Source organism: Geotrypetes seraphini, chromosome 1, assembly GCF_902459505.1.
Source record: "Geotrypetes seraphini chromosome 1, aGeoSer1.1, whole genome shotgun sequence".
Classification (NCBI taxonomy): Eukaryota; Metazoa; Chordata; class Amphibia; order Gymnophiona; family Dermophiidae; genus Geotrypetes; species Geotrypetes seraphini.
In genome coordinates, this window is record NC_047084.1 from 275,219,737 (window position 1) to 275,244,311 (window position 24,575).

Sequence of the window (24,575 nt, forward strand, 5' to 3'; positions counted from 1 at the left end):
CACTTGCCGGGTTTGCAGGTGGGGAGACCCTTACAGATCAAAATAATGACTCCCCCTTTCCCACCAACAGCGGGCGCCTCCAAATGCGTACCCACCCACCAGGTACAAAGCATAGCATGTTCTGCAGAGGACAGCCGGGTCTCCTGTAAAAAGGCTATTGAAGTTTTAGAACGATTCAAACGCTGTAAAATTTTGGAGCGCTTGACAGAGGAATGAATCCCCCAAAGTTCTATGAGGTCAAGGTGTACTCCAGAGTATTCTAGACAAAAGAAGAGTGTAGCAAGGACAAGCATCCTTAAGGGTTCCAGAGGGGCGTCCCAATCACCACCCCTCCAGCTTCAAGAAACATCCCCCCCAAGAAGCAAACCATATCCCCTCCGCCTGTGCAAAAACTTCCCCCCCAACCCCCCCCCCACCCTACCCCTGCAAAGACCCCCAAGGGACCTTACCGCAAGACCCCTGTTTCCCAGCAATCCCTCCCCCTCCCCTCATAGACCACCCACCCACTCCCACTATCCCCCCTCCTCTGCCTACCGTCTCACAACCCATACCCAAGACATCCCTCGCTGGGCGTCACTTCGAGAAAACTATTTACACCCGCCCACGGGAAACAAACAGTAATGCCCCATTGCCCTCAGCCTCCCTCAATGCAAAACAGAAAGATAAAGAATAGAAAAACTAAAGAGAGCCCTTAAACGCATGCTACTAGAGGAGAGCAAGGACCTAGCATCCGAACTGCCCCAGACCACTCATTCCGCCCAACCCTTCCCCAACCCAAACAGCCATACCGCAAAAACTCAACCACTCCCTCCCAAACCGAACCATGCACCCCGCAAACAGTCCCCCCCCTTACAAAACTATAAAAAAAAGCCCAAGGACCACTATGCTCATGGGAGAGACCGGAACAATCACTGCTCAATCCCCAAAGATAGGAGCCAGGGGAACTCCCACTCCAACCAGCCACACTGCACCCAAATAAACCCCCCCTCTCGATCAGCATGCACTCAGCCCAGACACACCAATGTTAAAAAAAATAAAAGGCATTGAGCCCCCACACAGGAGGACCCAGCGTCCCAAAACATACTGGTGTGTATAAGGACCCCCAATAAGGGGTCCGTAGATCAGAAGTAAAGCCATCTACTGAGAATGGGGCCCCTTCAGTCCGCGGCAGCTCCTCATGCTGGACCTACAGGCATCTGCTCCGTCATAAAGCATTGCGCTGCCTCCAAAGTGTCAGTGATGGGCTCTGTCCAGGTGGATCAACCTCAATCGGGCTGGGTATTGCAAAGAGAAAGAGATGTTCCATTGGATGAGCGAAAACCGATGCCAGACCTGAGAGACTTCAGCAAAATAGTCCTGAAAGCAGAGAATAGGCCGGTTATCATACATCAGATTCTTGCCCTGCCGCAATGTTCACAGGACCTCCACCTTGTGATAGTAGTTCAGGAGGCCGGTCCACATTCTCTCTCCGCTGCCCTAAACGATGCGCCCGCTCGACCCGCAAGGGGCCCGAGGACTGTGGGAAAGGTAAAGATTCAGGCAACCAGCGTTCCAGCATCTCCCCAAGCTCCGTGTCCTTCACTGATTTGGGCAGGCCAACGAATCTAAGGTTGTTGCGGCATGATCTGTTCTCCAGATCATCCACCTTGGTCTGCAGCGCCTCTATTGTAGTTGTATGGGCTGTCTGCTCCTGGGAAAGCTGCTGGACCCGATCCTCTGTGGCACTCTCATGCTGCTGAGTCTCCCTGACCTCCGAGGTGAGAGTAGCAAAATATTGGTCCAACGTATCAAGTTTATCTAAGATATGCTGTAACTTGTCTCCAAACAAACTCTCAATAGCTGCCTGTACCTCAGCCATGATTTCAGCCACCCACAAAGAGCTGGGACATTCCCGCGATGGAGGCGCCACATGGTCCACCATCTTTGAGTCTGACAGCTTGCTCCATTCCCAATCTTTCTGGGTGATCTTCGAGGCCATGGCGCTCCACTCAGGCTCACCAAATCCCATGCCAAGCAGCTGGGGATCACTCAGCTGCAGTTTGGGGACCGAAACAATAAAGCAGATTGCAGAGAAATTGCCACGCCGCGGTCGGGGGTAGCGGAGCTGTAGCAGCTAGCTGTCTATAGCGCCATGTTTCCGGACAGAAATTTAATGGTAGACATTCAGAATATATCTAAAAAAGGGAAAGTTTTACTAATAGGTGATTTTATCATGCCAGATGTTGACTGGGGTATTCCTATAGCGGTGTCTTCAAGAAGTAGGGAGATCCTGGATTCTCTACAAGGAGAACTGTTCTAGCAGTTGGTAATGGAACCCACACGGGAAGGGTCATACTAGACTTAGTGCTTACAAACAGGGAAAATGTTTCTGATGTTAACAGTGGGTGATGTGGCATCCAGTGATCACTGCATGGTACGGTTTAATATTAATATGGGTATAGAAGGGGCTCATTCAAAAGCAAAGGTTCTAGACTTTTATAAAACAAACTTTGTTCGGATGGGGAATTACGTCAAGGAATTATTGTCTGGATGGGAATGTCTGGAAGGAGTGGAAATGCAATGGGCAAAACTGAAAGGAGTAATTGTAAGAGCAACAAACCTTTTTGTGAGGCAAGTAAGTAAAAGTAAGAGGAAAAGAAGGCCGCTTTGGTTCTCAAAAGTAGTAGCTGAGCAGGTAAGGAATAAGAGGTAAGCTTTCATAAACTACAAAAGATTGCAGAAAGGAAGACAGGCAAAAATATCTGGAAAAGTTAAGAGAGGCTGGTCGTGTAGTCAGGAAAACAAAGATGCAAATGGAAGAAAAAATAGCTGATATGGTAAAATGGGGAGACAATTTTTAGATATAGGAAGAAGTGGCATTGTGAGACTCAAAGGTGAAGGGGAGAAATATGTAGAAGCTAATAAAGAAAAGGCTGAATTGCTTAACAAATATTTCTGTTCTGTGTTCACAACTGAAGCACCGGGAGTGGGACCATAGAAGACAAAACATGAATAGGGATGGAGGAGTGGTAGACCCTGATCGATTTTCAGAGGGTTGTATTTGTGAGGAGCTAGCTAAAATAAAAGTAGACAAAACGATGGGGCCAGATGGTGTACATCCGAGGGTGTAGGGACTTAGGGAAGTTCTTGTGGCTCAGTTGACTGACCTTTTCAATGAGTCTCTAGAGTCAGGAATGGTACCAGAGGACTGGAAAATGGCAGATGTGATCCCTCTACACAAAAGTGAAAGGAATAAGTAGGGAATTACAGCCAGTTAGTCTGACTTCTGTGGTAAGCAAATTAATGGAAATGTTTTTAAAACATAGAATGGTAAAGTTTCTGGAATCCTGTATATTAAGGACCAGAGGCAACATGGATTTACTAGAGGTAGGTCTTGTCAGACAAATCTGATTAATTTCTTTGACTGGGTGACCAGAGAATTGGATAGAGTGAATGCGCTGGATGTGGTATATTTGATTTTAGCAAAGCCTTTGACAATGTTTCACCACAGACGTCTAATAAATAAACTGAGTGCCCTCGGGATGAGTCCCAAAGTTGACGGGCTGGATCAAGAACTGGTTCAGTGGAAGGCGACAGATGGTAGTGATCAATGGAGGTCACTCTGAGGAAAGGGATGTTACTAGTGGTGTGCCTCAAGGTTCTTTTCTTGGGCCTATTCTTTTTAACATTTTTGTAAACGATATTGCTGCAGGTCTGTCGGGTAAGATTTACCTCTTTGCGGATGATACCAAAGTCTGCAATAAAGTAGAAAGCCAGGATGGTGTGAATAATATGAAGAAAGACCTGGCAAAGCTTGAAGAATGGTCTGAAATTTGGCAGCTAAAATGTAATGCTAAGAAATACAAGGTTCTGGCTGCAAAAACCCAAGGGAACGGTACAGTTTAGGGGGTGAAGAACTTATGTGCACGACAGAAGAGCGGGACTTGGGTGCGATTGTATGTGATGATTTTAAGGTGGCCAAACAGGTTGAAAAGGTGACGGTGAAAGCTAGAAGGATGCTAGGGTGCATAGGGAGAGGTATGGCCAGTAGGAAAAGGGGAGGTGTTGATGCCCCTGTTTAAGACTCTGGTGAGACCTCATTTAGAATATTGTGTACATTTCTGGAGTCCGCACCTTCAAAAAGATATAAAAAGGATGGAGTTGGTCCAGAGGAAGGCTACTAAAATGGTGCATGGTCTTCGTCATAAGGCGTATGGGGACAGACTTAAAGATCTCAATCTGTATACTTTGGAGGACAGATGGTAGAGGGGAGATATGATACACATTTAAATAAATGCAAAAATGTTACCAGGTAGCGGTGGAAACTCCCCACAAGAAATGCTCATTTAAACAAAAAGGTGGGGAGAAAAAAGCCTTAAGAATAATAGCAGAAATGTGGCAATCCATACAGTATTTCAAGCTGCATACAGTCTTATCATAGGAATTAAAAAACTCCACCAATACAAAATTCAACTTTCTAACTGGGAACAAAATCCACCACTGTGCACAGGAAAAGAAAAAAACAAACACTACTTAGCTTTGTACGCTGGCATGCTTTTTCATACTTTCGCGTAGTTACTCATCATACATCACAAAACTTGTTATAGCCAACGTTGATGTCGCCAACAAGATTTTTGTTTTGCCATTCATAGGCTGCGTCAGGGAGGACTGTCACAAATGCTTTCAAGCGTCTTCCCCAACTCTGTGCACTAAACGGCACCAGGAAAAACTTGAACATGCCTGATTCAGCTTGGACACGCGGGTGATTTGGCTGGCCCTTCTCTACTTTCAGGGTTGTCTCCGTCATCGAGCCGTCTGTGTGTTCTCGGACTTGCATCAATCATCAGGGGGCACGAAGAGTCCCTCTATGGGCGTGGAGGTTCAGCTTCTCTTTTGGTGGGCAGAGAGATCTTATGGTGCTATCTGCGGCACACGTAGCAGATTTTCAAGCAGACTTTCTCAGATACTGGAGTGGTCACTCTCTCGAAGAGCATTTGATTGAATAGTGGATCAATAGGGGTGCCCCACGATCGACCTCATGGTGACTTCGTCCTTCAAGAAGGTCAATCGGTTCTTCAGTCAACGTCAAGAGGCTTGCAGCGAAGGCCTGGACACTCTGGTTCAGCCCTGGACCCGGGAGGGTCTTCTTTATGTCTTCCCTCCATAGCTTATGATAGAGCGGCTTTTGAGGTGGATAGCGGCCCACCAGGGGCTGGTGATTCTGGTGGACCCGATTGGCCATGGTATGCCAACTTGGTTTGGCTCCAGCAGGATTGGGGGCTCCAGCTACCTTGTCATTCTCACCTTCTCGCACAAGGTCCGATTATAATGCAGGATCCGGACCGCTTTGGTCTTAGTCTGTTATTGAGAAAGACATGGGGGAAGCCACTGCTTGCCCTTTATTGGTAGCATGGAATATTGCTACACCTTGGGTTTTGGCCAGGTACTAGTGACCTGGATTGGCCACCTTGAGAATAGGCTACTGGGCTTGATAGACCATTGGTCTGACTCAGTAAGGCTATTATTATGTTCTTATGTACAGCATGGCTCTTGAGTACGTGGTCTTAACTGACCAGGGCTATTCTTTGGCTGTGATTGCCACATTGCTTCACAGCAAACGGAAGTCCACGGTGGCGAGCTATGTGAAGGCTTGGAGGTGTTACCAGGCCTGGTGAGCCATGAGACAGGTGGACCCTTCTCTTCCATCGATTCCTAAGTTCCTAGAGTTTCTGCAAGATGGCCTGAAGTAAGATCTAGCAGTAGCTTCGCTAAGGGTACAGATTGCTAGTCTTTCATGTATGAGCCCTGCTTCCTTGAGGGGCTCATTGGCAGTTCATTCGGATGTGATTTGTTTTCTGTGGGGCATGTTGTGGCTAAGGCCTTCCACGTCCAACCTGGAACCTTAATCTGGTTTTTCGCTCTCTGGCTCGTCCCCCGTATGAGCCTCTAGATTAGGTGTATCCAATGGATCTAATGATCAAGACAGTCTTGGTGGCTATTACTTCAGCCCACAGGGTTTCGGAGCTTCAGGCTCTCTCCTGCAGGGATCCTTTTCTGCATATTATGGATTCTGCTGTTATGCTGCACACTGTTCCTTCCTTTCTTCCGAAAGTGGTTTCCGTGTTCATGTGACTCAGGAAGTCCAGCTTCCTGCTTTTACTTCCTCTGGTTTGAAGAATGAAGACCGGGTGTTGCGGTCCTTAGACATCGCAGGAGTTTATTGCAGTATTTGGAGGTCACCAACGAGTTTCACCTCACTGACCACCTGTTTAAGAACATAAGAATTGCCACTGCTGGGTCAGACCAGTGGTCCATCATGCCCAGCAGTCCGCTCACACGGCGGCCCTCTGGTCAAAGACCATCACCCTAACTGAGACTAGCCCTACCTGTGTGCATTCTGGTTCAGCAGGAACTTGTCTAACTTTTTGTCTTGAATCCCTGGAGGGTGTTTTCATCTGGGACAGACTCCGGAAGAGTGTTCCAGTTTTCCACCACTCTCTGGGTGAAGAAGAACTTCCTTATATTTGTACGGAATCTATCTCCTTTGTTTTGGTCTTGCCCGCAGAGCAAAGTGTACTTCTAAGGCTATCATTTCCAGGTGGATTTGCATTGCCATTTCTGCAATTTATGTGGCGACCAGAAAGAAGCCCCCCCTTGGGGTTGCGGGCTCATTCAACTAGAGGGGTTTCCTCCTCTTGGGCAGAGTTGTCAGCTGTTTCTTTGGATGAGATTTGCAGGGCCACTACCTGGTCTTCCTTGCATACATTTATCAAGTTCTACAGTATCGATGTGGCTTCCAAGCAGGATGCTGCTTTTGTTTTGGCAGCAGGCTCATCAGTCCCACCCTAAATTTTCAGGACTGCTCTGTTAACGTCCCACTGGTCCTGGAATAAAGTGGGATTGTACAAGAACGAAAGATTAGGTTCTTAACTTTGCTAATCTTCTTTCTTGATCTAGAATCAGAAAATAATAGTAAATATTGAAGAACTAAGGCCAGTACTGGGCAGACTTACACGGTCTGTGTCTATATATGGCTGTTTGGTTGAGGATGGGCTAGAGAGGGCTTCAATGGCTGGGATGGTGTAGATGTGCTATAGTGAGCTTTGACGGATACTTCAGTAGTTGGAACCTAAGAACATTACTGAGTAGAGCTTTGGATTCTTACCCAGAAATAGCTAAGAAAAAAACAACAACAAGGTGAAGAAACAGTGTGACAAGGCGGTGGCTGTTGTCAGAAGGATGCTAGGCTGTATAGAGAGAGGCGTGACCAGTAGAAGAAAGAAGGTGTTGATGCCCCTCTATAGGTCCATGGTGAGGCCCCACTTGGAGTATTGTGTTCAATTTTGATGACTGTATCTGGCGAAGGAAATAAAAAGACTTGAAGCAGTCCAGAGGAAGGCGACAAAAATGGTAGGAGGTTTGTGCCAGAAGACATATGAGGAGAGACTGTTTACCCTTGAGGAAAGGAGGAACAGGGGGGAGATATAATTCAGACGTTCAAATACTTCAAAGGTATTAACCTAGAACAAAATCTATTCCAGAGAAAGGCAAATGGTAAAACCAGAGGGCATAATTTGAGGTTGAGGAGTGGTAGATTGAAGAGTAATGTTAGGAAATTCTTTTTTACGGAGAGGGTGGTTGATGTGTGGAATGCATTACCGAGGGAGGTGGTAGAGAAGAAAACAGTGACAGAGTTCAAACAAGCGTGGGATGAACACAGAGGATCTCTAATCAGAAAATAGGAAGGAACTAGGGCCGGTGCTGGGCAGACTTGCACGGCCTGTGTCTCGTATGTGGACATTCAGTTGAGGTTGGGCTGGGATGGTTAAGATGGGCTGGAGTGAGCTTTGATGGAGACTCCAGTAGACTGAACTTAAACACACTACTGGGCAGGGCTCTGAGTTTCTGGCCAAGAAGTATCTGAGAAAAAGGACCATTTAAACTAAATTAATTTATGGATCATGTGTGGTTGGGCAGACGGGATGGACTACTCGGGTCTTTATCTACCATCGTCTACTATGTTACTCTGTTCGTAAATCTATACTTTATTCCGGGAACCCACCCTATACATGCTGATTCGCCGATTGTCTGCTTTACAAGTACTGGTTAGCTGGATTTCTGTTTTCTGACCAGCCTTTATAAGAGTGCCATCAGACTGGGTTTAACACTTAATTGGGGGGGGAGGGGTCCCTAGTTCAGGTGCCCCTTTCTGTCAGTGCAGGTTGTGTCTCCCTATAGAACTTTTTTGTCGTTCAGGTTTCCAAAGTTTCATAACCTATTTTGTTTTTCATTGTTGCTGTTGTTGCATTTGTTTATGAGAGCAGAATTGATTTGATTGCCGGGGAGTTTTCCCGTTCCTCTCTCTCTTGTTGTTATTCTCTGCAGATGTTCCTGGCTGCTTTAAGACTGACTGGTGAGCAGAGGGGCATGCTCAGTGATGAGGTATGAGGGGGAGGAATAAAAGCCTCTAAAGTTTTGAGGCTTCCTACAGATCCTGGCAGGTGGAGGAAAATAGCCCACTGGTCCCAAATTTTTGGTGCTATATACTGAATCTAGCCATTAATGTTTTGTAACAAGTGGAAGAAAAATTAATGTGTTTACAACTGGGTATTTTGTGAAATGTATGGTAATTTTTTAAACACTAGAAATTATTTGCTTTTTCAAACAATGCTTTATTTTGACAACTGTTTATCTTTTAAGCTTTGTTTATATATGTAATTTCCTTCCTACGTTATATCGTCTAAAATCTAAATTATGCAACTCTGCATCAACTAAAATGGTCCCTCTTTTTTTGGTTAGAACGGCTTAAGTCAAAAGAAGGTGATCCAATGGTGTTGAAGCTTAAGGACTGGCCTCCAGGGGAAGACTTTCGAGACATGATGCGTAGCCGGTAGGAATTAAATATGGAAGAGTACAACATGTCACATACACATGAAATGTTTCTTGTTTGGCTAGTAAAGCCCATGCTCTAAAAAGCTTAGAGATAAATACAATGTGATGTGGTGTTTGGATACTTTTACTGTTGCTAAGTGGAATGATTCATTTTTCCATTGCTATTTAGCCTACTGCCTGAATTTGCCCTGTCTTTAAAGCATAGTCTCAGTGTATCTGTCTCCTGCTCATTAGGTGGGTTCTGTGGCATGGTTTCTGAATTCGCTTGGCAACTTTTATATAAAATATGTTATATTTTATATTAATGTACACAAACCAGTTGTATTAACTTTGTTTTAAAGAAGTTGCCCAACTTTTTGCTATATGAATTTTCTTTGCTAGCTCTTTTATGATAGCTTGTCTACACTTAGTTCTTCCCTTCTGGTATCTCTTCTTTTTCATCTTAATCTATCCTGTCAGTGCTTTTTCTCCCAGCATCAGCTTGATATTATTTCTTCCACCTGAATGTCTCCTTTCATGTATTTAAACATCTTTCCAGTGCAATAGATGAGTCATTCTAGACCATAGGGCTATTTCCCTTTACTCACAGGAGTTGCAGAAGAGAATTATGTTTTTCACTCTGCTTCTAGGGTACATCACAGGCTAGCTTAGCTCCTCCCATCAGTCTTTCTCTTCTGCATGTGGTTGCAGTGTGTTAGTTCTGCTCTCTCCAATTTATTATTTTTAATTCGACATAGTTTCGTTCCCTTTCGCGTTCTTCAGACATTTGAAGTGCTGCCTGCTTGAGAATTCACAGACTTCGGTCTGTAGCTGACAGGTTGATCCCTGATCCCTTCGTGGTACCTGTTAGCCAGTCTGCTAGTCTTACTTGAATGTCAGGGCCATCTCTGACCTTATCTCACTCCCTATTAAGCGGAGGAGCCAAGCGCAGACTGTTCTGCACGCTTAGGGGACTCAGCGGTGTTCCACAGCGGGCAGGCTGCATTTTCGCACCTCCGCCCGTCTCAGTGACTGTCAGTAGTCCTCAGGGGTGGAGGCATAGTCAGACAATGGAGTCTGATCGGCAGCCTGAAGATCAGCTTGAGGACAGCTTTTCCAGCAGTGTGGCAATGAATTCTCACTCTGGCTCTTAATCGGGGCTAGATAACAGCTGCAGTTTCTGTGACCAGCATTTGTAAGAGGAGCTGAAAGGCTCCAACAACGATTTCTAAAACTTAATTTTGAGGGGTTTTGAGGATTCTCTGTGTTCCCCCACCTGAAAAACCCTATTTTGGTAATTTTTTAATTTTGGGAAGTGCCGTTTTTAACGCATTTTTAGTGCAAATTCGAGTCTGGCAGCCATCTTAAATTTTCAAGTTTCGAGCTTATTTAAAATTTCTTATACCGCTCAATCAAACTTTTGAGCGGTGTACAATAAAAAATATAGCTTTCAACAGATAAAACAAGGTTATGGCTTGACAATTAAAAATGACATGAGAATTTAGAAGGACAAGACAAAACTCAGATTAAGACAAACAGGAATAGATGGAGAGAGGAGAAGAACTACAATATTTTGAGAAAAGAAAACAAATAAGGGAAGAACGACCAGGGGAGGGTGTTGCCAACAGCAGTCAGCAAGTGTTTGACCTTTACAAGTGCAATTAGGTTTTGAAAGCATCTTGGAACAAGAATGTTTTCAGCTTTGTTTTAAAATAAAGCAAAGATGATTCTTCATGAAGTTAATTGGGAGTAGAGTTCCAAAGAGATGGTGCGGTCACTGCAAAGTTATTTGATCTTATCGTGTTAATATGCTTTAGAGATGAGACAGCAAAAAAAGTTTTGTGTCAGAGCGGAGTGATTTAGATTAGAGAATGACACGGTGACAAAATTCATCACCGCCCCCGCGGATAACCGCGGGAAACCATCTTCATGTCATTCTTTAAAAAGAGAGGGAAGAATCAGAGTATGAATGGCCACAAACACTGACCCGCAAGCTTTGCTTTGAAGAATGCTAGTGTAGAAGGATTGAGGTTGAAATAGACACTAGAAAATGACATGGGATTATTTCCCGCGGATATCTGCGGGGATGGGACCAGTGATGAATTTTGTCACTGTGTCATTCTCTAATTTAGATGGACATTAGATTTAGATGGAGATTAGTAAGTTACGGGCCACCTGGGGGGCTCAGGCGGAGAGCATTAAGTTAGAGAAATACTTCGGTCTGCTGCCAGGTGTCATGAATACTCTTTCTATGTGGTCAAAATTACTAAGGAACTTGCAGAGACCAGTGGGGTAGCCCAAACAGCCAGACAATGGGCAAGTGAGCTGAATCAGTCCTTGGACTTTGAGTGTTTTCAAGCTATCTTTCAGGTGGGCTGGGAATTTTTTAAGGCGGTGGAACTTCGGGAGACCCATTTCAAACTCTTGCACCGGGCTTATTTGACCAGGGCCCGAGGTTGTTAAATGGGACTCTAGGAGGATCCCCTCTGTCTTCGCTGCAAATCTGCGGCTAGTACATTTTTACATGCCTTACTGGAGTGCCCAAAGTTGACCTTGTGGACTGGAGCAATTTGTACAGTGGAACAGATAGCGAACATATCGCTTCCTTGGGATTATTTGACTTTTTTACTGGGAGATCAGCGCCTCTTGTTGGCCTATAATGTTTTGCTACCTGTACGTAGGTTTCTGGCTATCACCTTTTTGGTGGTCGTTAAGGTTATCCTGAAGTGCTGGCTGGAGGAGTGTGAACCTCTATTATCCATATGGGTGCAGTTGCTGAAACAGGCTGCTAGATTGGAGCTGGATCTAGATAAAGGGAAAAGTTGGACCCCTGCTCTCAGGGTTTGTTTTTTTTCTGAGGCGGTGACCCCCTTCCACTCCGAGGGTTTTCCTGGACTTGGTGGCCTGCTGTTGAGCAACATGGGGGTTGGGGAGGTATGGGGGGAATATGCATGTGGTATGGCTGGTGAGTTGTCCGTCTTTCTTTCTGCTTTTGTGGTGGTTGAGGATTTATTGGGGGGGGGGTCTGGTTGATTGGCTCTCTATTAAAAAGGTGACTGGTATAGCATGAAATTTGATCCAGTGTTATTCCTACATTGTATATTATTCTGATTTGTGGATCTCCTGTGTTCTAGCTTCTCCTGTGAGGTTGTTCCTTGGAGGTCGTGTATTTTTACTTCATTGCTCTGTTCGGTTTTGCTGTGTTTGTACTGGTTTTGCTTAATAAATGTATATTTTTTAAAAAGTAAGCTATGGATAAATTCAGGTTGGTTACTTTGGCGTGTCTTGAATGTAAGTAATAGAATTATATAACTAATTCTATGTTCGACAGGTAACCAGTGTGCTTTACGCAAAAGGGGAGTAACATGGTTGTATTTTTTGGCATTAAATATAATTTTTATTGTGGTGTTTTGCACGATGTGTTACATTACATTACATTAGAGATTTCTATTCCGCCATTACCTTGCGGTTCAAGGCGAATTACAAAAGAGATAAAAAACGGAGGGATACAATGGAAGAACATTTGTCCTTTCTAGAGAGGTAAAGAGTAGGTTATGTAGTTTCTGTGTGGCAGGAAGAGGGAGGGGGAAGGACGGTAAGTTTGAAGTTATGGCTGTTTTCAGGAATTTCTTGAAGAATATAGTTTTTATTTCTTTTCTGAACGTCTTGTAGTCTGGTGTCATTATCAGTAGATTGGAGATTTGGTTATCTAGTTTAGCTGTTTGAGTGGCCAGGAGACCATCGTATAGTTTTTTCCGTTTTACTTCTTTGATCAAGGGGTGTGTGAATGGTGGGGAGGGGGGTGTTTTTCTATGTCTGATTGAGGTGGTTTGGATGAGGCGGTTGTTCAGGTAGGTTGGGCTGTCTCCGTTTAAGGCTTTAAATAACATACAGTAGAATTTAAATAGTATTCTTTCTTGGATTGGTAGCCAATGTGAGTTGATGTATGCTTCTGTAATATGGTTGTGTTTTCTCAATGAGTAGATGAGTCTCAGAGCTGTATTTTGGATTGTTTGTAGTTGTTTAGTCATTGTAGCAGGGCAGGGGAGGTAGAAGATGTTGCAGTAATCTAGTAGATTTAGGATTAGGGATTGTACTATAAGCTGGAATTGTGTTTTTTCGAAGAATTTCCTGACTTGTCTTAGGTTTCTCATCACTGCGAAGAATTTCTGTATTGTTTTATTTATTTGCGGTTGCATGGTGCAGCATTGGTCTATAGTCATTCCTAGTAGTTTTATGGTAGTTTGAATGGGATAGTTGATTGTGTTAATTTCTATATTGGTTATGGTCAGGACTTTGTCATTTTCGAGGAGGATGAATTTAGTTTTGTCTATGTTGAATGTTTCGATCATGTCCCCTCTCAATCTCCTCTGTTCAAGGGAGAAAAGGCCCAGTTTCTCTAATCTTTCACTGTACGGCAACTCTTCCAGCCCCTTAACTAGCTTAGTCGCTCTTCTCTGAACCCTTTCGAGAAAGGGATCATTTTGGTTTTCCTTTGTTGGTATTTAATATTTATATTAAAACCTCTTAAATTATACTTTTACAGATTTGATGACTTGATGAATAATATACCCTTGCCAGAATACACAAGAAGGGATGGAAAACTGAACCTTGCCTCTAGGCTTCCAAGCTATTTTGTAAGACCAGATTTGGGTCCAAAAATGTACAATGCATATGGTATGTACCATTTTTGCTTCTCTCATTTGTTTTATAGCACTCCTTGTTGGCACTGTGGCTCGTTTAGCTGCTATGTGGAGCTTTTTAAATCACGCTTCAGGACTGATAGTCTTGACCAGTGGGTTAAACGCTCATCAGGTGCAAGTTTTGTAGAGAGACCACTTTTTTGTTTTCATGTTCCACCTTCCATCACAATGAGATGAGCTTTACCCCCTCAGTCTTGCTCTCTACACGTGAGAAGTAGGGAGCCTCTGTGTTGTACTCGCGGAAAATGCTTAAAGTACCTGTATGTAAAACCACTTTGAGTTTGGTTGTATAACTACAAAAAGGCCGTTTAAGTCCCACTCCCTTTCTCTTTCCATTATTTTTGGTATTTTTATTATCTAGTTGGAAGCTTTTGGTGCTGCAGAGGATCCCAGTCACACCAAGGCATCTCTGGCTGCGAGGAAACAGACTCTCAGGGCTGAGGTCTGTAGCCCACAAGCACATGCCTCACATGACACATGTGTGGCCAATTTGCATCACTAATTCTCAGAGATCAGGGTCCGAACCTTGGGAGCAATCTTGCTCCAGGTTCATCCACAGTGTACTTGAGTGGCTTACCCCAGGTTCTGTCCACAGTGGGCTTGAGCACAGACTGAGCGTTTCCCGTGGTGACTTTATCCAGGATCAGGACCAACTGTGTTACTCCTCTTACAATGTCATGTGGCGTCTCATCAGAGACTGAACGGCAGTCCAAAGAAACAAGCCATCTATTGTAGTGCTGCCCGATTCACGATTCAAATCAATTCACCGATTCAAATCAGGTGAATCGATTTGAATCGGTTCGTTTTTGCTAAAAACCGGACTCACCAATTCAGCCGCAAGACGATTTTCACGCCGCCAGCCGCCGGACTCTACCCATCTAATGTAACTTCCGGTTTTGCGAAGTTACATCGGAAGAAACGAAAGTAGTGGGAGAGTCAATCGGTGAGCGAGCGGACCTCGTGCAGCAGACCTCGGCAGCAGCAAATACTATTTTTGGCTGGCTTTCCCTGCATTTCTCCTCTCTGCCCCGCGATTTAATATACAGTCCAGTAAGTAAATGAATCGGAATGGGGGCTGGTGAGTCTTAGGGGCTGGGGATGGAAGCTAAAATCGGCAGGGGGACTGGGGATGGAAGCTCAGAATCGGCAGGGGGACTGGGGATGGAAGCTCAGAATTGGCAGGGGGGCTGGGGATGGAAGCTGAAATTGGCAGGGGGGCTGGGGATGGAAGCTCAGAATCGGCAGGGGGGCTGGGGATGGAAGCTGAAATTGGAGGGGGACTGGTGAGTCTTGGGGGCTGGGGATTGAAGCTGAAATCGACAGGGGGGCTGGGGATGGAAGCTCAGAATCGGCAAGGGGGCTGGTGATGGAAGCAGAAATTGGCAGGGGGGTTGGGGATGGAAACTGAGAATCGGAATGGGGGCTTGTGAGTCTTGGGGCCTGGGGATGGAAGCTGAAATTGGCACGAGGGCTGGGGATGGAAACTCAGAATCGGCAGGGGGGCTGGGGATGGAAGCTGAAATCGGCAGGGGGGCTAGGATGGAAACTGAGAATCAGAATGGGGGCTTGTGAATCTGGGGGCCTAGGGATGGAAGCTGAAATTGGCACGAGGGCTGGGGATGGAAGCTGAAATCGGCAGGGGGGCTGGGGATGGAAACTGAGAATTGGAATTGGGGCTTGTGAGTCTTGGGGCCTGGGGATGGAAGCTGAAATCGGCAAGGGGGCTGGGGATGGAAGCTGAAATCGGTAGTGGGGTTGGGGATGGAAACTGAGAATCGGAATGGGGGCTTTTGAGTCTTGGGGCCTGGGGATGGAAGCTGAAATCGGCAGGGGGGCTGGGGATGGAAGCTGAAATTGACAGGGGGGTTGGTGAGTCTTGAGGACTGGGAATGGAAGCTCAAAATAGGCAGGGGGGCTGGGGATGGAAACTGAGAATCGGAATGGGGGCTGGTGAGTTTTGGGGGCTGGGGATGGAAGCTGAGAATCATTTCTGTAGGCTATCAGAAATTTGCTTAATTATCTACTCACACAGAAAAGCAGTAAAAGTCAATAGGTTCTCTGAGTGGGAGCAACCTGTTTGATCTTGCACTCGTGTGATTGACCAATTGTATATCGCTGTTTAATATATCACATTGATTAATTTGAGCACACGTGAGGTGTCCTATGATGGTGTGCAGGCAGAGGGTGCTTGACCAGTGCCTTATTGTGTAAAGCGCTGAAGCATTCTCTCCCCTCGCTTACCTCTCTCGCTGAGGACACCCTGCTTCAGTATAATCATTTATATGATTTATCTTATAAACATTATTACGTGGTCTTTTCCTCAAGTGCTGAGACATCAGGTTGTTCCCACTCGGAGAACCTATTGACTTTTACAGTGAATCGATTTGAATCGAAAAATCAATTCAACAGGGTGAATCGAATCGAAATATTTTTCTCTGAATCGGGCAGCACTAATCTGTTGGACTCCAGGCTTGTCTAAGGCAGAAATCTTCTCTCTACTCTGATCAGAGGTTTCCCTATGCAGCTCCAACAAAAAAGCATGGCACAGTGTGTAAGGCTATTGTAGCCTATGGGGAAAATCAGTGTGGTCCTTAAAAGGCATTTTTAAACGTTTCTGAGGTTAGGGATCAGGTCTAGAGAATGACACGGTGGCTGTTACCCGCAGGTAGCCGCGGGTAACCGGCCAAAATTGTGGGGAAAAAATTGTGTTCACCGTGGCTACAAGGACAAGGCCATTCACTGCCCTATGGAGCGGTGAATGGCCTTGTCCCCGCAGTTAAGGGAGGGAACGCGTGCGGTCACCTATTGCGCTCCCTCCCGCCTTACTGATCGCTGCTGCTGCCACCGCCCAGTCCAAACATCTCCCTACTCCCTCTTTGCCCCTTACTATCGTGGCCAGCGATTTCTAAACTGCCTTCCTACGAGCAGCCAGAGTGTTGAAGCTGCGTGTGGCTGCCACAAAGGTTATCTCTGATGCAACCGGAAGTTGCATCAGAGACGACCTTTCCGGCAGCTATATGCAACTTCAACGCTCCGGCTGCTGTAGGAAGGCAGTTTAGAAATCGCTGGTCACGAAGGTAAGGGCAAGGAGGTTTGTCGGCACAGTTGAGTGCTGCAAGCAGGAAACACTCCTTCTGCCTGTCGGACCGGGGCCTGTTGTCCCGGGGGAGGCGCGGTGTGCATGGTGGAAGCAGCTAAGAGGTGTTCTCTCTGCGGGGGGGGGGGGGGGGTGTTGCAGTACTGAGGCTTGTATGTATGCTGCGGTGAAGAGGACGGGGACAGATTTTTTTTTTTTTCCCCTCTGTCATTCTCTAATCAGGTCCCCCACCTCCCAAAGCAATGTCCCTGCATTTTTCGTGTTTGCAATTTTCCTTCATGGGCTGTTTTAGGCACCAGAATTGCTATTGTGGCAGCCATCTTAGATTTCCTGATTTTGTTTTAAAAGCCTCCATCTGCCTCAGTACGTCTTATTTGTGATGGAAAACAGTTTAGATCAGTGGTCTCAAACTCGTGGCCTGCCAGGTACTGTTTTGAGGCCCTCGGCATGTTTATCATAATCACAAAAGTAAAATAAAACAGTTTCTTGATCATATGTCTCCTTAGCTATAAATTGCAATATTATTATTAAGACTTAGCTAAAAGGAAAGATTTATAAGCTAAAAAGAGTTTTACCTCATGCAAAATTGTAATTTCTTAAATAAGGCATTAACTATTTTTTCTGAGGCCCTCCAAGAACCTACAAATCCAAAATGTGGCCCTACAAAGGGTTTGAGTTTGAGACCACTGGTTTAAATGGACTAATGAGGTGGAGATACTACTGATTCATGCCAGATTTGCAGTGGATGCCTGAAGTTGGTCATTGTTCCACGTGGCACATGAAGGGGGGTGGGAGCTTTGGGCTTTGCCTCCCATTATTCTTCTGGTAGCTTAGATGCTCAGTTGGAGTGTTTTCCTGCCTAGAAATTCTGGCTGGAGCCGTAGAAAGCAGACTTTGTGTCTCTGGCGGAGCGCAGCCATGTGCCGATGGACAAACACCAGAAGCCAGAGCAGGAAACCCTGCTTGGACCCTCTGGCAATCTGGGCAATGGTTTGCTCCCAAATTTGGACATGTCCCAGAATCGTGCCCCTGCAATGCCCCAACACGCTTCTTCTCTCCCCTCCTTCCCTTATTTGTTCGAGCTGCACGCACACCATCTGCCTTCAGCGGCTTGTTGGAGGGACACGCAGGCAGCGATTGACACACTGCACATGGCTGACCCACAAGCCTTCCCTCCGACATCAGCTCTGATATCGGAATGAAGGTTTCTGGGTCAGCTATGTGCAGCGTGTGAACCGCTGCCGGCTGAGCATCCCCCCCAACAAGCCGCTGAAGGCAGGAGTGATTGCGGCAAGGAGGTAACTGGGAGCCCCCCCACTAACACGGAAGGCCTGTGGGTCGGCTTCGGGAGGGAGGGCAGACAGGGATTCCCAGCAGCAGCTTCAGTGGGTAGGATGGGCAGCAAGAAGGGATCCCTGATGGCGGCAACGCAGCTTGATGGACGAGCAGGGAATATTCTCTGCAGTGACCATGCCACGTACACCCAACAAGCGGCCCACGTACCCCCAAGGGTATGCGTACCATGTGTTGAGAAACACTGCTCTACACTACCTAATTGCCAACTTACTTTCCAACCCTTTGGTTTTGCCAGGTTCATGGTAGTAACTAGTAACCCTCTTACTAGAGGCATGACCTTGGCAGCTTGGGAGTCCCAGATATGAGAATATGATGCATGCTTGTCCTCAGAGAAAGCTAAGCTATTCACCTGTAGGAAGTGTTCTGCGTACAGTATATTCTCACAATCCTCCAACCTCCCCTAGTTTGCTTCTTAGCTATCTTACTACAGGTCCCACAAGTCAATGTCAGGTGGAAGGGCACCAGCATGCATGTGGTATAGGAGGTCCTAAAGTTTTAACGTGAAAGTATGCTTTTTGACTGACTGTACCGGGTACCGTGTATGATATCACCAAATGTGAATGTGTGTATGTCGGTTGTCCTCAGAGAACACCTGCTAAAAGTGAGTAACTTTTTTTTCTGGACACTCTGATCAGAAGGTGACTCTAACTGTAAATTCTGAAGAGAACTTGGAATATAAACTATAATTGTATGACTTAGTTTTAAGATGCAAGAATTGTTGAGCCAACAGCAAATCAGTAGGTTTAATCTTTGGCTTACAACACATGAAAACACTGCTCAAAGCTGCTTCTTCTAACTGCATTTCAATTCTGCTCTTAGAAACCTCTCATGCCTCCAGCCTCTGCATAGCTCTTGAGATAGTCTCCACACTCACACTGTGAACCCACCTATCCCTAGGCTCACATTACATATATACACCCACCCATCAATCACACTCAACACCAAATCCAACCCAAACAGACTAAAGGTAACAAAATCACAAATGTAATTCTCTAGCACAAACGTTTAACCCCCTTAAACTTATAACAATCTTGACCATCATATGCTTTGCTAACCCAGTCCTCATCTGCCAAGGCAGATAGAGTGACCAAAGGAACTGCCCCATAAAAACCCTCCCAACACAGGCCCCACAACCTAAGATCAATCCCCACTTCCCCACACCACCCCTACAACAAAAAACCTATCCATTATAAGAACATGACACTACCAGATCCGTCCACATACTCAAACTATCTTTCCCCTCATTTAAAAGGCGTCATGTATGCAGGTAAATTTGGGAAATCCCTTTTCTTCAAATTCACTGAGCTTTGGAATAACCTCTCTGCCCCCGCTGCGGAACCAAGGCTCATTCCAATTATTCCGAAAGCATCTGAAAACCTAGCTTTTCTCCAAAACGTAAAGCTATCTATTTAAAATGTAAAGCTAGCTATCCTCTTCATAACCTCTAATTTCTTATGTCCTTCCCTCATTTATTGAATTACCTATAAACCGTGCCAAGCTCTATCTTTATGGAGATGATGCGGTATACAAACTTAAAGTTTAGTTTAGTATAACATAAGATTTGCCGCTGCTGGGTCAGACCAGTGGTCCATCGTGCCCAGCAGTCCACTCACGCGGCGGCCCTTAGGTCGAAGACCAGTACCCTATTTGAGTCTAGCCTTACTTGCATATGTTCTGTTCTAGCAGGAACTTATCTAACTTTTCTTGAATCTGTGAAGGGTGCTTTCCCCTATAACAGCCTCTGGAAAGAGCGTTACAGATTTCTACCACTCTCTGGATGAAGAAGAGCTTCTTTACGTTTGTACGGAATCTATTCCCTTTTAACTTTAGCGAGTGCCCTCTCGTTCTCTTCACCTTGGAGAAGGTGAACAATCTCTCCTTTTCTACTAAGTCAATTCCCTTCAATATCTTGAATGTTTCGATCATGTCCCCTCTGTCTCCTCTTTTCAAGGGAGAAGAGGCCCAGTTTCTCTAGCCTTTCATTGTATGGAAACTCCCCCAGTCCCTTAACCATTTTTGTCGCTCTTCTCTGGACCCTTTCGAGTAGTACTGTCCTTTTTCACATACGGCAACCAGTGTTGGACGCAGTATTCCAAGTGGGGGCATACCATGACCCGGTACAAAGGCATGATAACCTTTTCAGAAAGGGACTTGGGGGTAATGGTGGACATGACAGTGAAGCCGACGGCACAGTGCACAGCGGCCGCTAAGAGAGCGAATAGAATGCTAGGTATAATCAATAAGGATATTACAACCAGAACGAAAGAAGTTATCCTGCCGTTGTATCGGGCGATGGCGCGTCCGCATCTGGAGTACTACGTCCAATATTGGTTGCCGTACCTTAAGAAGAATATGGCGTTACTTGAAAGGGTTCAGAGGAGAGCGATACGTCTGATAAAAGGGATGGAAAACCTTTCATACGCTGAGAGATTGGAGAAACTGGGTCTCTTTTCCCTGGAGAAGAGGAGACTTAGAGGGATATGATAGAGACTTACAAGATCATGAAGGGCATAGAGAGAGCGGAGAGGGACAGATTCTTCAAACTTTCAAAAAATAAAAGAACAAGAGGGCATTCGGAAAAGTTGAAAGGGGACAGATTCAAAACGAATGCTAGGAAGTTCTTTACCCAACACCTGGAATGCAAAGATTGATGTGGCTTTCGCAATGGCAGGGACGGCGAAGCGTGTCAAACATGATCAGGTGACACCGTCTAAAGCGCCTCTTCCGGAGGAAGCAACGGAAGTACTGAATAAGAATGAAGTAATGGCAGAACTGCGGAATATACAAAACATGCTCCAGGATAACGCAAATAAAATCAGTGAAGTAAAGGAAGAAGTGTTAAACATAAATAGACAGATGGAAGTTGCTAACCAAAGAATGTCTTTATTGGAAAATAAAATGGATCAACAGGAATTGAATTTGAATCAGTGTAAAGCTGATAGTCAAACTATAAAAGAAATGCAGAAACAACTGGAAGACTACAAAAACAGAGGAAAAAGAAAGAATGTGAAAATTATTGGCTTAGCTGAAGGTTTGGAAGGGGGGAATGTTATTCAATTTTTGGAAAACTTGTTACCAAAATTACTACAATTTGAAACAGCCCCTAGAAATAGAACGAGCAAACAGGATTCCATATAAATGGTCAGCAAGTCAAGTAAGACCAAGGCCTTTAATTTTCAAACTTTTACGTTTCCAGCAGGCAATCGAGATATTAAACTTGGCAAAAGCGGACAAAAACTTAAATTATAAGGGCTCCAAGTTATTATTTGTATCTGATTTCGCCAAAAATGCAGCGAACACAAGAAAGCAGTTCCTCATGTTAAGACCTCTAATGAGAGAAAAATGGGCTTACCTATGGATTATACTATCCCGCAAAAATGAGAGTGACCAATGGAAATAAGTCCTTATTTTTTGAAGATCCGGAAAAGTTAAAAGATTTCTTGTCAAATAATGAACCAATGTCTATGTAAAAGAAGTGGATTTAATAATCTGGACAAAGTGATGTCTTTTGGTTTCTGGACAAGTTATTAAAACTGGAGGAGGGACTTGAAAAGCTTATGGAGGAAAAAAGGAAGAGAGTATGATTTTTGGATGCAACACAAAATTAAAATTCTGCTTCTCAGAGTTATGTAATAAGATACAAGGGATTGGTCTTGAAGATGGAATGGAGTTAGCAGAGAATTCAAATCCTACTGTGTCAAGAGGAGTTAAAAAAAAAAGAAAAAGAAGCATACTATGATACCAGTTTTTATTCAAGGGTCCTTTTATAAAAAATTAAATCGTATTCTTACAAAATTTACTTGGCTATGTAAAATGCTAAGAATTGTTTTAGTATCTTTACAAAAACCAATTATGGAGGATGGGGTAAATTTTCCAAATTTTTATAGGTATCATCAAGCCTATATTTTACGCCAGGGTATATATTGGGTCCTTCCAGAGCTCATGGAAGATACTCCAGATTGGCTATGGTTGGAATGGCGACTCATGTTCCATTTACGTTTGTCATGTTCTCAGTATTAAGATGCCTAGAATATACAAGGAGAATAGAATATTAATGGATACATGGAAAACATTATGCTTTGTTAGTAATTTAACACCTATCCCAATTCATAAGTCAACAAATCAAACGATTTGGCTAAACTCCAAGATTCAAATTGGCGGATTTAAAGTCATTTGGAAGCATTGGATTATTGCAGGTATACGGATTTTAGGTGATGTTATTTCAAATGGTAAACTGCTTGATTTTTCGCAGTTGCAACATAAATATGGCCTTAACAAATCACATAGTTTTAGATGGTTGCAACTGAAGCAGGCTATTCAGGATGGGTTCCCTGAATGGAAAAATCTTAATAATCAATATAGTTTGGAATTCTTGTGCTTTCAGGCGGACTTCCTGGGACACCAGGCCGCACAATGGTATAAATTGATATCTGGATATATGAATAAAAAACCAAAGACAGGTTTTAGAGACATTTGGAGCATTGAGATTAAGCATCAAATTAATGCGTCTCAGTGGCCACGAATTTGGTCTTGGAGAATGAGATGTACAGTGTTCGCATCTATGAGACAAACTTGGTTTTTTTTGTTGCATAGAGCATTTTGGACCCCAGTTTGATTACAAAAGTTAGATAGCTCTAAGTCTAATAGATGCTGGCACTGTAATCTTGAAGTAGGGACTCTAGATCATTTATTATTTTATTGTCCCTTTATTATGGCCTTTTGGAAATCAATTTGGCCCCAAATTAATTGGTTTTTGGAGTATCATGTGGCATTATCCTATTATACGATTTTATTCGGTATGTCAATGAGAACAAAGAGCCAAATTTCATCAAAGAATAATAAACTTTTAATGATTGACAGGAGTCGCCATACAAGTAATTGGAAAAATTGTAATTGGAAAAATTGGAATAGACTCAATTATAACTTCTGGTGGAATTCGATATGTCACATTTACAAAATGGAGAGAACAATAGCTGTGCAAAAAGGGAATTTTAATAAATTTAAAGAGATATGGGGCCATTAACAAAATATTGCAATGAGTAGATACCATTTTACATTATAGATACAATTTAAGGTAGAAGGGATGGAAGGGGGGAATTTGAATTTATTAAATGATTAGATTACTAGGAAAGATTATTAATGTGATATATTTGATTGAATGTAAGATTGGAAGGGTGGGAGGGATGGGATAAAAAAATTTTATCTATTAGTCTCCCTCCTGGGTTCAAAATTTTTTCTCTACCTAGAAGCAGAGGTAAAGGGGGAGGATTAGCCATCATCTTAAAAAGAATAATTCAAGTCCACCATCCTAGCCTCAAATTCCTCAGCGGACCTTGAAATCATGTCCTGCAAACTCTGGGCAGATCAGTTAGAAGACGTGCTGATAATTACCTTATTCTACATTCCGCCTAAGAAATGGCCCGCAGCCAAAGACTTTTTCTACGAATTCCTCCACACAAACTCTACACTAGGCCCACACAACCTACTAACAGGCGATCTAAATATTCACCTAGAGCAGACAGAACAGGGTGACTCCAAAGATCTAATTTCCTTCATTTCTTCACTTGATTTCTCTGTGCCGCCCCCAGAAAAGACCCATCAAAAAGGCCACCAGCTAGATATAGGCACTTTTTCCACCAAAGAACCAGCCAATCCCAAGATTCACTGGAATCAAGCCATATGGACAGACTCTCTATGGTCAGACCATCGTCTATGCAGTTTCCAATTCAGCTGGCAAGTAAGACGCTCCCCATCCAAACCCAAGGTGGCAAAAAGACCTAATAAAATGGTAGCTAGCAGAGGTAGGGTGAACCCAATAGAATTCTGGTCACACTATGACTTAACTTCTAGCCCAGACTCAGTCTCCTTCTCGGCAGACTCTTGGACCAACAAGAGTATGCATATATTAAACAAAATGGCCCCCACTAAACTAAGAAAAATAAGAAACAAGAATCTGGATGGCTGGTACAATACCGAATTAGGAAATATGAAATGGGAGTTACGGAAACTCGAAAGACAATGGTTGAAATCAGGGGACAGTGTGGGGAGGTCAAATTGGAGACTAAAATTAAACAAATACAAAAAGCTAATAACAAAGAAGCACTCCAACTTCTACGCCCAAAAAATCGGATCGCCAAACACCAACAGTAGAAATCTCTTTGAATTAGTCAACAATCTCTATGACATAGAGCCCTATCTCATTCTATCCTTGATTCCCCACCAACTGCAGATGAACTGGTGGAATTCTTCAACAACAAAATCATCAATTTGAGATCAAATCTAGCGGGCTCCTCAATCAACCATTTGAACTACCCGGTTGCCCAACACAAAGATGACCCTAGGGTAGATTTGGCCTGGAATAACTTCACTACACCATCCTGGCAACAATTCTCCAAATATTACGCGAAATACGCCATCTCCTACTGCAGATTAGACTGCTGCCCCCCAAACATTATGAAAGTCGCGCCACTCTCTTTCAAAGCCAAGTTATACAACTGGCTCTCCTCTCTCTTACTAACCGGTACTTTCCCTGAGGACCTAGGCCAGATTTTGATCACCCCAATTGTAAA

General features: G+C 44.3%; 1 protein-coding gene across 2 annotated transcripts in view; it reads left to right on the forward strand.

Moving 5' to 3' along the window:
- The window catches only part of KDM3A (lysine demethylase 3A), a 245,220-nt gene that overhangs the window by 172,283 nt on the left and 48,362 nt on the right, over positions 1-24,575 (forward strand). For both annotated transcript variants that reach the window (XM_033952017.1, XM_033952026.1), the window contains exons 20-21: positions 8,779-8,869; positions 13,397-13,527. In XM_033952017.1, the coding sequence (XP_033807908.1) occupies positions 8,779-8,869; positions 13,397-13,527 (222 nt within the window). The remainder of the gene's footprint in view (positions 1-8,778; positions 8,870-13,396; positions 13,528-24,575) is intronic.